The 12,346-nt window shown below is 40.8% G+C and overlaps 1 protein-coding gene across 1 annotated transcript in view; it reads right to left on the bottom strand.

The window, feature by feature from the left end:
* Nucleotides 1-10,052, bottom strand: part of LOC112068892 (neuroepithelial cell-transforming gene 1 protein) — a 33,798-nt gene extending 23,746 nt beyond the window's left edge. Inside the window, exon 1 of the mRNA XM_024136113.1 lies at nucleotides 9,977-10,052. Within this exon, the coding sequence (XP_023991881.1) occupies nucleotides 9,977-10,019 (43 nt within the window). The 5' untranslated portion in view covers nucleotides 10,020-10,052. The remainder of the gene's footprint in view (nucleotides 1-9,976) is intronic.
* Between the last annotated feature and the right edge of the window lie 2,294 nt (nucleotides 10,053-12,346).

Here is a 12,346-nt window from a genome sequence, read left to right as displayed (position 1 = left end):
GGATGGGAGAGCAAAGTAAATAAGAAAAGAAAAAACAATTAAGGAAAGCTTTGACTATGTACAGACTCAGTGAGCATAGCTTTGCTATTGAGAGAGGCCGCTGTAGGCAGACCTGGCTCTCAGGAGAAGACAGGCTATGGGCACACCGCCCACAAAATGAGGTGGAAACTGAGCTGCACTTCCTAACCTCCTACCAACTACAGAGACACATATTTCCCCCCAGATTACACAGACCCACAAAGAATTCGAAAACAAATCCAATTTTGATAAACTCCCATCTCTATTGGGTGAAATATCACAGGTGTGCCATCACAGCAGCAAGATGTGTGACCTGTTGCCACATGGGCAAGCAGTGAATACAAACACCATTGTAAATACAACCAATATTTATGTTTATTTATTTGCACATCGTTACAACACCGTATATAGCCATAATATGACATTTGAAATGTCTCTATTCCTTTGGAACTTTTATGAGTGTAATGTTCATTATTTGTTCACTTTACTTGTGTTTATTATCTATTTCACTTGCTTTGGCAATGTAAACATATGTTTACCATGCCAATAAATCCCTTTGAATTGAGCGATAGAGACCTGGGCAGAAGAGAGAATTGTGTCTGTGTGGCACTGGCGGTGTCAAAGGTCACTACAGGTGGTCAGCAGACACCACACTCCTCCACCATTTTACATCATGAGGACTGTGGTCAGTGACAGTCATGGCAGAGACCATACAGCCATTGTGAGCGACAGATCTACGGCAAGCAGTGCTGCTCCTACATGAGTCAAGCAGTAAAAGAGAATCACTTTCTACAGAACCACAGCCTGATCTGGATGATCGGTTTGACTCAATATTCAACGGAACGCACCATAACGTGGGGAAAAGGAGGGAGAGTTCAGTTACTGGATCTGCTGTGGACTGGAGGTGAGGAGGGTTACGACGACTCAAGGAGAACGCCTTTGGGTGTGTGTATTAATGTGTACATTATTCCAAATGTCATTAAATATGACAATGCGCCAGGATGTGAAACAAATCTGAAGAGACACACCAGTAATAAGTAGCCTAATAGGTCTATCAACAGTTTGCTATGAGAACGTCTCTGTTCAGTAAGACGTTCCTGTCCAATAGACATCCCAGTGAGATCTGGCAGCCTACGAGCTCATAAAGTGAGGTGATGCTTTATGTTATTCTATGTTCTGGGAACCGGTGTGTTCCGTAGACACCAGGAACACTGAGGTATGTGAGGAGATGTATGAAGCGATGCTGCGACAACCTGGGTGGTTCACTGGTGTCTGCCTGGTGGTGGTGTCTGAGGAATGCACCCGGGCTTCATAGGAACACCAGAATATCACAGTGGTTCCCTCAGGAGAAGCCAAGGGACGGCCAGAGCAGGGCTATTTCTCAGACAGTGATCTAAACATGCAGGGAATGGAGGCCTGAGCCCAACACGGGGTGTGTGTACAACACACACATGACCACCAGTCCTGTCCCTCATTCTCCCGCTGTCTCATCACTCTAAACAAACACAGTAAAAAGGTACATTATGTAATAATGCAGAATAGAATGGCTGTAGAGCTCCTTCAATGCAGAAAATAATTCCACCCAGAGGCTGGGAAAGGTGTTTCCTAGAAGGATTTAGGTCTAATCATGTGATGTTTTTGAAGGTTCTTCCTCTTTGATGCACTTTGTACATCTTTCATGTCATTTACTGTATCATCCTAGAGTGATTAGGCCAGCATTGTTTTAACTCACATTTCTGACCCACACACCAGATAACAGTCACACCTGACCATAGCCTAAATCGATTATTTCAGATGCTGTAATGTTGATGGGATGTAATGTTGTTTAGAGGGTAAAACAAATAAAAAATACCTTATTTAACTAGGCAAGTCAGTTAAGAACAAATTCCTATTTACAATGACTGACCTGCTTAAAAACAGAGATAGCCTAGCAATGTGGTGCACTTGATAGACTTCTCTATCATAAAAACCCCTCTGACTGTGCATGCCTGAAGGTAATTTACTCTGAACTCTTTACCTGGGGCAAGAGACAGTTTTTCCCCAGGTGAAGTAAACTCATGGGAAATACTGGAGGAGTGGAGGTTGGGGGAGTGGGAGGTTGGGGTGGTTGGAATCAGTTTTACATATACTAACCTGGCAAACAAAGGCAGGGTCTAGTATGATGCCTTTCCACTGACTCACAGCACATACAGCTGTCACACACTGGCACAGTGAGAGTGGCCTTTGCCCCCGGGCTGACTGCTATGACCAAGTGAATACGAAGTGACATCAATCACGTATGCATAAAAAGGCCCCATGCAACAGCACAATGGCTGGTATCAGCTTTCTAAACAGCTCATTGTGGGGGAAATGTGACATTGGATACAGGTGAATGCTATTGTTAAAGGGTCTAAAAACTATAGATGGTTTTACAATCTAGGTTTGTATGACATTATAGAGTTAGTTACTGACCATTCTGCTCCAGTCAGTAATTCAGAACATTACTGACCATTCTGCTCCCACGACACCTGTCCATTGTAAATAGGGGACAAAGGTCGGTCCCTGGGGCTTGTGATTGGAGGGGCAGGGGTATGATTCTTACTCAGAGGTAGACCTATCTGTTACACACTTCTGTGGGTGAATAACACCCGAATAGGCTGGAAGCAAGTAACAGTCAGAAAATGTTGACATAATTGAGGCTGAAGGACAGCGAATAACAATTGAGACAGGAACACGCAGCTCAATAATCACAAAGGTAACATTCAATCACACACCTATTACCTAGTAGTCCAAAATCCAATGAGCAACACTCTCCTTGTTTTCCTGCAGGGTTGGCTATTACGGTCATATTTATAGTCACAGTTTTCCATGTTTTCCCAACAGTGGGCAGGGGCCTTTTGGCACAAAGCATGGAAAGCCTGCCAGTGTGCCACTTGCCAACATAAACTTTCTCAGCACTGATCACCCCAAAATAAAAATTGACTTTTGGCTCTATCAGTCTGCTGTCTGTCTGAAATGATAAAAGTCTTATTTAAAAGCCTGGGGAAATTCACAAAGACTATTTCTGTCATAAAGCGTATACTCAAAACAGGAAAGGTTAAAAAAGTATAAAAAAATGAAGTATTTTCTTCCTTCCAAGATGTGGAACAGTAGAGGTTGGACTCGGAAGGGAACACTATCTTTATGAGAGTTTGAACAAGAAGTGCAAAGTCCATGAGACATCATATGCTGTTCTGTAGGCCAGGGAGATATGCAGAATTCTGTAAAAATATCTGTGTGTAACGTAAAACACCAAATAATGCATGCAGAGCAGAATTAGGCAGATACCCGCTAATGATCAAAATCCAGAAAAGAGCCGTTAAATAGTACAACCACCTAAAAGGAAGTGATTCCCAAACCTTCCATAACAAAGCCATCACCTACAGAGAGATGAACCTAGAGAAGAGTCCCCTAAGCAAGCTGGTCCCAGGGCTCTGTTCACAAACACAAACAGACCCCACAAAGCAACAGAGTTAGACCCAACCAAATCACGAGAAAACAAAGCGATTATTATTTGACACATTGGAAACTACTAACAAAAAAAACTGAGCAAACTAGATGCTATTGGGCCCTAAACAGAGAGTACACAGTGGCAGAATACCTGACCACTGTGACTGACCCTAAATTAAGGAAAGCTTTGACAGACTGAGAGCATAGCCTTGCTATTGAGAGGTCGCCGTAAGCAGACCTGGCTCTCAAGAGAAGACAGGCCGCCGTAGACAGACCTAGCTCTCAAGAGAAAACAGGCTGTGCACACTGCCCACAAAAATGTGGAAACTGAGCTGCACTTCCTAACCTCCTGCCAAATGTATGACCATATTAGAGACACATATTTCCCTCAGATTACGCAGGCACACAGAGAATTTGAAAACAAATCCAATTTTGATAAACTCCCATGTCTTATCTATTGAGTGAAATAGCACAGTGTGCCATCACAGCAGGAATATCTGTGACCTGTTGCGACAAGAAAAGGGCAACCAGTGAAGAACAAACACCATTGTAAATACAACCCATATTTATGTTTATTATTTTCCCTTCTGTACTTTAACTATTTGCCCAGCATTACAACACTATATACAGCCATAGTATGACATTTGAAATGTCTATATTCCTTTGGAACTTCTGAGAGTATCGTTTACGGTTTATTATCTATTTCACTTGCTTTGGCAATGTCAACATACGTTTCCCTTGCCAATAAAGCCCTTTGAATTTAATTGATAGGAAAAGTCTAAACGGTATACCTGGGACGTCCCAACTCTGACAAACTGTCATACTGGCTTTTACCCCCAGACCATCAGGCTGCTCAACAGCCACTAGGCAGCTAGCTACGTGCTACCCCTGTCCCCCGGACTTCCTTCCCCTTTATGGATATTCTACCCCCAATGGACATTTATCATTGCTGCAGTGTAAATATGTAAAGTATATAGTATTCTTTTTTATATTACCGTTTCATTCACTCTTACCCTTCCCCCTCAGTTGTACATGTGTATATATTATTATATCATCATCTTTATTTTGTCTCAACTCTATTATTTTTATTTGACCTGCACTGTTGGAGCAAGGCACATTAGATTTTCACTGTACCCTGCAATTACATCTGCGTCCCTATACATGTGACTAATAAACTCCATGTATCTATCATCCATCAAACGCCCACACCAACTGTTATTCATGGATCCTTGATTAATTTGTTGGTATTTACTGCCACCTTGTGGTCAACTAGGGTGCATTACAGTATTGCAGCAAACCGTCCGTAGGACACAATTACTTGCAGTACTAGCTATCTGTAGCCGACTGTCTGTGTAAAAGTTCACAATTATGGCATGTGCTGACGCAAATGGATGATTAGGTCCTGACGGGAACATGCAAAAGTAACCAGCTAAAACAGTTTTCCAAGGACTTGGAATATGCAACCAGCACTCCATTCTAGCTGCAATATAAGTTTGTTTGCTTGTTAACAGGCTTTAAGAAGTATAGCCAAAATAACTAGCAAGGTAGCGATGTACCTAATAATATATTCTTTAAAATGATCTAGCTAACTGTGACATAGCTACACAGCTAACAAACTTTAGGAGAACATTCACTTAAGAGTCTCATTAAGTCATTAGCGAAACGTTTTCATAGGAATATTCCAACGATGTGTCAAACAGAACTTACCCAGAACGTGGTTACCATGTTCTCCGAATGTTCAATATTGATGTTCAAGACAAGTTTCATTGGAACATTGCACAAATATTAGGAGAATATAGAGGGTTAGGAGAATATTACATCAACGTTACACAGAAAATGGTTGCCAGAATATAAGATAAATATAATATAAAACGACCAAACCAGTAGAAATTCAGTTTTTAGAGCTGAAAGATCAGATGTTGTTGCACAACGATTTAAAAGGTGCAATTTGCAGAAACGCCTCCGCCATTTCGTGGTTGCTAAAAAATTGTAGTTTGCCTAATTTCAGTTTGTGACAAAACAAGCAAAATATAGTGAAATACAGTATATTTTCAATAACCAAAAATATTGTATTTTCAGCTGGTGTACAAAACCGAAATGAAAAACGCGAAGCATAGAAATAACACACATAAAAACATATTTACCGCATTCAATGAGAGTGACAGATCTATAAATCAAATCAAAGTGTATTTGTCACGTGCGCTGAATACAACAGGTAGACCTTGCAGTGAAATGCTTACTTACAGGCTCTAACCAACAGTGCAAAATAGGTAGTAGAGAGAACAGTCTATGACTGGGGTGGCTGGGGTCTTTGACAATTTTTAGGGCCTTCCTCTATAACTCACATTTCTACGTGAATTTGGCCAGGTCGCCCAATAAAAGTGACATAGTGCAGCTTTAAGTCAGTGAGTCATAGTTTTAGTCAAAGTATGATACATGTGAGCATGAAGTGATAAATCCAAACTGCACACTTCGTGCAAATCCATGTGAATGTGTGGTCTATGTCATACAAAATATTTTCAGTCTAAGTTTCCTTTCAGGGCTGGGTTTTATATGACTGTTACCACCAGTGGCGACCTGTCATTCAGGGCAGGTGGGGAAGAGCCTGTTTTGCATGTTATTTTTGGTATTAATAAGTGTCACATATCAGTTAGCAAACAATGTATAAAAAAAGTTAAATCATTGAGTTAATGTAGCCGCATACAAACCTGGTCTCTTTTTTACTTTCTTGAGTAAGGCAGCTCCAAAATGCAGGTGTTTCAGCCTAGCTCAGTGCTTTCTGTGGTGCTGGGCCAGAGGAAAATACGGAGCGTAGGTGTCGGTAATGTTCTCTAGTTGTGCCATGATTAGCTCAGTGTTCTGTCACTCATGAGGACAATCTACAAGGAGAGCTTGACAATTCAAGTCCCTTGGGTGCTGCAATGGTTACATTAGAAGTGCCCATCCAAGAAGGCTCAAGGTCATTGGCCACAGATAAAATAACATCAAATCACGTTATATGTACAGTAGCTTTGATTGGACTGATGTCAACATCTTACTTCAAAAATCTTCATCATCATAAATCAAGTCGACAATCTACTGGCAAATCCTTTTCAATCCTTGTCATATGAAGACAAATTATAAAGAGAAATTACAGATAAACGTAACGGTGCTCATCGGCCATAAACATTACACAACAAGTTGGAAATCGCAAATTCAACAATGAGTGATTTGGAAGGAATCAGTGGCTAATTTCAAGCATTGCAAAGCCATCACTAGCCTATTATTATGTGGAGTGGATGTGCGGTCCAAGTTTAGGTTTAACTGATTTAGCTAATTAAATAAAAGGTTAAATAAAATACTTTGAAAGTGCTGAACAAATAGTTATATTGACTATGTCCATTCTAGCTCATTAATGTCTGAATCAAAATGACAGATTGCCTCTTATCCACATTTGTTTCAGCAAGTCAGTCATATTAGCTATGAATTCTTTTAAAAGGCAGTAAATGAGGCTGAACTATTTCGCTGCCAGACAACTCTCCGCTGATATCCAGGTGTAACAGGGATAAGGTGTTGGGACTCTGCTGTTGGGACAGCTTTATGTAAGCCCTAACAGTTTGTGGGCACCGTTTGTCACCGTTATAGTCCAATTAATGTATTGTTTACTGTTGTGTATGCTTTGCTGGCATTTTTTTTTTTGTAGAGGTTGCCCCACCAAGATTTACATGCTAAAATCGCCACTGGTTACCACCCACCAGCATGGCATTGCTTATTAAATCAGAAACAGCTGCAAAGTTACTCCTCTTCACGATAGATGAGCTAAACAGCCGTGTGTGCACTTGGCCGAAGGAACCATGGAGCAAATTAAAATAGAGGGTGCAAACATATGTTATTGCACCTACACTTAAAAAAAAAAAAAATATATATATATATTTGTCGATTGTCACTTTTTATTTGATAGTGTGTGTAATATATATTCACACACATATATACAGTTGAAGTCAGAAGTTTACATACACCTTAGCCAAATACATTGAAACTCATTTTTTCACAATTCCTGACATTTAATCCTAGTAAAAATTCCCTGTCTTAGGTCAGTTAGGACCACCACTTTATTTTAAGAATGTGAAATGTCAGAATAATAGTAGAGAGAATGATTGATTTCAGCTTTTATTTTTCTTTCAGCACATTCCCAGTGGGTCAGAAGTTTACATACACTCAATTAGTATTTGGTAGCATTGCCTTTAAATTGTTTAACTTGGGTCAAACATTTTGGGTAGCCTTCCACAAGCTTCCAACAATAAGTTGGGTGAATTGTGGCCCATTCCTCCTGACAGAGCTGGTCTAACTGAGTCAGGTTTGTAGGCCTTCTTGCTCACACACGCTTTTTCAGTTCTGCCCACAAATTTTCTATAAGATTGAGGTCAGGGCTTTGTGATGGCCACTCCAATACCATGACTTTGTTGTCCTTAAGATATTTTGTCACAACTTTGGAAGTATGCTTGGGGTCATTGTTCATTTGGAAGACCCATTTGCAACCAAGCTTTAACTTCCTGACTGATGTCTTGAGATGTTGCATGAACATATCCACATAATTTTCCTCCCTCATGATGCCATCTATGTTGTGAAGTGCACCAGTCCCTCCTGCAGCAAAGCACATCCACAACACGATGCTGCCACCCTCGTGCTTCATGGTTGGGATGGTGTTCTTAGGCTTGCAAGCCTCCCCCTTTTTCCTCCAAACATAACGATGGTCATTATGGCCAAACAGTTCTATTTTTGTTTCATCAGACCAGAGAACATTTCTCCAAAAAGTACAATCTTTGTCCCCATGTGCAGTTGCAAACCGTAGTCTGGCTTTTTTATGGCGGTTTTGGAGCAGTGGCTTCTTCCTTGCTGATCGGCCTTTCAGGTTATGTCGACATAGGACTCGTTATACTGTGGATATAGATACTTTTGTACCCGTTTCCTTCAGCATCTTCATAAGGTCCTTTGCTGTTGTTCTGGGATTGATTTGCACTTTTCGCACCAAAATACGTTCATCTCTAGGAGACAGAACGTGTCTCCTTCCTGAACAGTATGACGGCTGCAGGGTCCCATGGTGTTTATACTTGCGTACTATTGTTTGTACAGATGAACGTGGTACCTTCAGGCATTTGGAAATTGCTCCCAAGGATGAACCAGACTTGTGGAGGTCTACAATATTTTTTGTCTGAGTCTTGGCTGATTTCTTTTGATTTTCCCATGATGTCAAGCAAAGAAGCACTGAGTTTGAAGGTAGGCCTCCAAATACATCCACAGGTACACCTCCAATTGACTCGAATAATGTCAATTAGCCTATCAGAAGCTTCTAAAGCCATGACATTTTCTGGAATTTTCCAAGCTGTTTAAAAGGCACAGTCAACTTAGTGTATGTAAACTTCTGACCCACTGGAGTTGTGATACAGTGAATTATAAATGAAATGATCTGTCTGTAAACAATTGTTGGAAAAATTACTTGTGTCATGCACAAAGTAGATGTCCTAACCGACTTGCCAAAACTATAGTTTAACAAGGAATTTGTGGAGTGGTTGAAAAACGAGTTAATGACTCCAACCTAAGTGTATGCCAACTTTCGACTTCAACTATATATATGACAATTTTATAATTGCGTGTTATGACAGCATTTAGCAAAACAGCTCCCCCTTCGCGACGAAATGAATGGTTTTATGGAAGATGACAAAGCTTTGGAGTTAACACTGAATGGCGAAGTCAAAGATAGGCCAGTGGTTTCCATCTGTGGTGAAGTTTTCCATAAATTAATACTTATGACAAATCCAACAAAACCAGGCATAGGGGGGTTGTTATATAAGCAATAAGGCCTGAGGAGGTGTGGTAAGGGCTAGTTCTTATGTGCAATGCGGAGTGCCTGGATACAGCCCCTAGCCGTGGTATATTGGCTATATAACACAAACCCCCGAGCTGCCTTATTGCTATTATAAACTGGTTACCAACTTAGTTAGAGCAGTAAAAATATATGTTTTGGTATACGGTCTGATTCATACCCATGGTATACGGTCTGATATACCACAGCTGTCAGCCAATCAGCATTCAGGGCTCGAACCACCAGTTTATAATAAGATATTGAAACGTGTCTAGAACATTAATAAGGGAATGTTCTACTAACTCTAACACCAAACAAATGCATATTGGTTCTCGGGAGGTTTTTGCAAACATACGTAGCATGTTCCTGTAACTAACTGAAACTGGACACTTAAACATCAGAGGAACATTACACGTAACATGAAAACGTCCCCTCTCCCTAGATTTGTTAGCTGGGATGTGTAACAATGACTACGTGCTCGAACTATAACGTCAGCCAACCACATGCTAGCCATTGAAACAAACATTCAACTGACGTTACAGAACGTAACATTAGCTATCTAAATAATGTTAACACCATAGAAATAGTTTACACATTTCTATTCGTTTCATAGCGTGCATTCAATAGTTCAGGCAGCGTTTGTCTCACCTTGATTTGGTATTGTTATTGCTCTCGCCGGACGTCTCATCATCGATGGGGAACTTCCTCTTCTTGTTTGCCTTTCTCTTCGGTCTGTCATTCTGTTTCTCTGGTATCGGACTTTGGACCTGTGCTTCATTGGTTTCCTCCAMTTGAAATGCAGAACCAGAAATCAATGTTGAAGGTGAGAATAATAGCTAACTATTTATTAAAAAATAATAAGAACAGTAGACGGATGTTTGAAATTCTTTGAATATGGCGGATATCCGAACAATGACCAATAAGGAAAGACCTGAGGTTCTAGTTGCTAGGATATATGGTTAAATGGGCGGGTCATACCGTAAACAGACGACTCTGGGCGGGGCCAGCCCCTCTAATAACAATTGGGAATGCTGTAGTACAATGAACTCGCTTCTATTATCTGCACAAAACAACAACCCTTTGACACAATTTTCCTGTTATGTTAAGCATTCAAAATGTAACGAGTACTTTGGGTTGTCAGGGAAAATGGATGGAGTAAAACGTTTCTTTTCTTTAGGAATGTAGTGAAGTAAAAGTAAAAGTTTAATATAAATATTAAAGTAAAGTACAGATTCCCCAAAAACTTCTTAAGTAGTGCTTTAAAGTACACACACACACACACACACCACACACACACACACACACACACACACACACACACACACACACACACACACACCACACACACACACACACACACACACACACACACACACACACACACACACACACACAGTGGCTTGATATGTCCCCAAAATAATTTCAACCATAAAGTATTTATTGCTGAATTTCAACGCATAGTTGGCAAACCCGCTCCAAATATAGAGGGCAAACAGCTATTGCGTGCATGCATTGAAAGGTCCAGGCATCAGAAGTCATGGCGGCAGTTCACAGCTGTTGGTCACGTTCCAGTAGGCGGTCTGTCCGTAGCGGAATGCCCCCTGTCCTGGTGCTGTTACTGTGACTGCAGTCTCCAGCAGGGCCGAGAGAGTGAGGGGCTCACACAGTTCACTGCACTGATCTTTGACCTCAGTGCTCTGGGTCAGATCTCGGGCAGTACCTAGAACAGACACACACAAAATATTATAATCATCGTAATTCTATACATCATCACCAAGAGTCAAATGGGTTTGTGCATGTCAATGAAGTAGCGCATTCTTTTGTTTAGAGATAAAAAAAAAAAAAATATTTACTTACAAAAAAGCACATAAGAAGGGTAACATTAAACGGTATTTAGAACCCAATGAAGGACCAACAATGACAGGATCTAAACACTATTGCATACATTTCGAGATTTTCCGCAACAAGAGCCATCCTTATGGTGTGAGGGTGCATGTGCATGAGATAGTATATAAATTATATGTTCATAGTTTTCTTTTGTTCATGGATGCACATCTTGTGAAGACCCGAACCCTTCCAAGATCACCCGCATATTCCTCAATAGCTGTCCTTCTCAACCCATTCGAGACCCCTCCACCAGGAAGATTAACAAAACAAAAAAAATCCGATTTCCGATTCCCCCACCCCACCAGAACCTCACCCAAGCACCCCAACAAGACCAAGAGAATGGAACTAAGAGAAAAAAGTAAAAAACAGACAGAAAACAGAAAAACAACAATGCAAAAAACAATCTAAAATAATAATACAGTTTATGACAACGAAAGACATCAAGGACAAATCTGAATACAATACAGCAATGAGCAACTGATAATCATGTTTGTGTGCATGTTAGGGCACTCAATTAATGTTATGTGTGTGTCTATGTAGTGTGTATATTTATGAATTGCAGAGTGTGTGTATATGCATGTGTACAAACAGCCTGCGACGGCCATCAGCCTCAGGCAAGCGGCAATTAGCTTGCTAAAAACACTGCCAACTTTAGTGTCATTCAAAGTTCTTTTAAATCATGTTTTATTTATGATTTATTTTCCGCCCTCTGTTGACGCAATAGCGACGCTTTCTCCTCGTTTCACAGGCAACTCCAACTCCCACTTGTTCCCAAATTCCACATAACCCCAACCCCAACATTCCTCAGCCATCACATGCTATCTCTTCTGGCCACCGGGACCGGAGTCTTCGACTAGCTCTCGTTTTACACAACACAGTATTAGTTTTATTTTACTTGGTATATTAACTAAGGCCAAGTCAGTTATAAAGCTAGGAAATTGTTCATTTTCAATGACGGCGCTAGGAAAACAGTTGGGTTCAGAACTGCTGTTCAGGGGCAGAACGACCAGATTTTGTCCTTGTCAGCACTTTGGGGATTGTGAACTCTGACAACCTTATCGGTTACTAAGTCCAACGCTCTAGACCGACTAGCCATAGGCTACAGGCCCTGACGCCCCAGAGGTCCTTTCA

Source organism: Salvelinus sp. IW2-2015, unplaced genomic scaffold (genome assembly GCF_002910315.2).
Source record: "Salvelinus sp. IW2-2015 unplaced genomic scaffold, ASM291031v2 Un_scaffold785, whole genome shotgun sequence".
NCBI lineage: Eukaryota > Metazoa > Chordata > Actinopteri > Salmoniformes > Salmonidae > Salvelinus > Salvelinus sp. IW2-2015.
The sequence above is the reverse complement of the archived record's forward strand: the minus strand, read 5'-3'. Positions and strand labels throughout refer to the sequence as shown.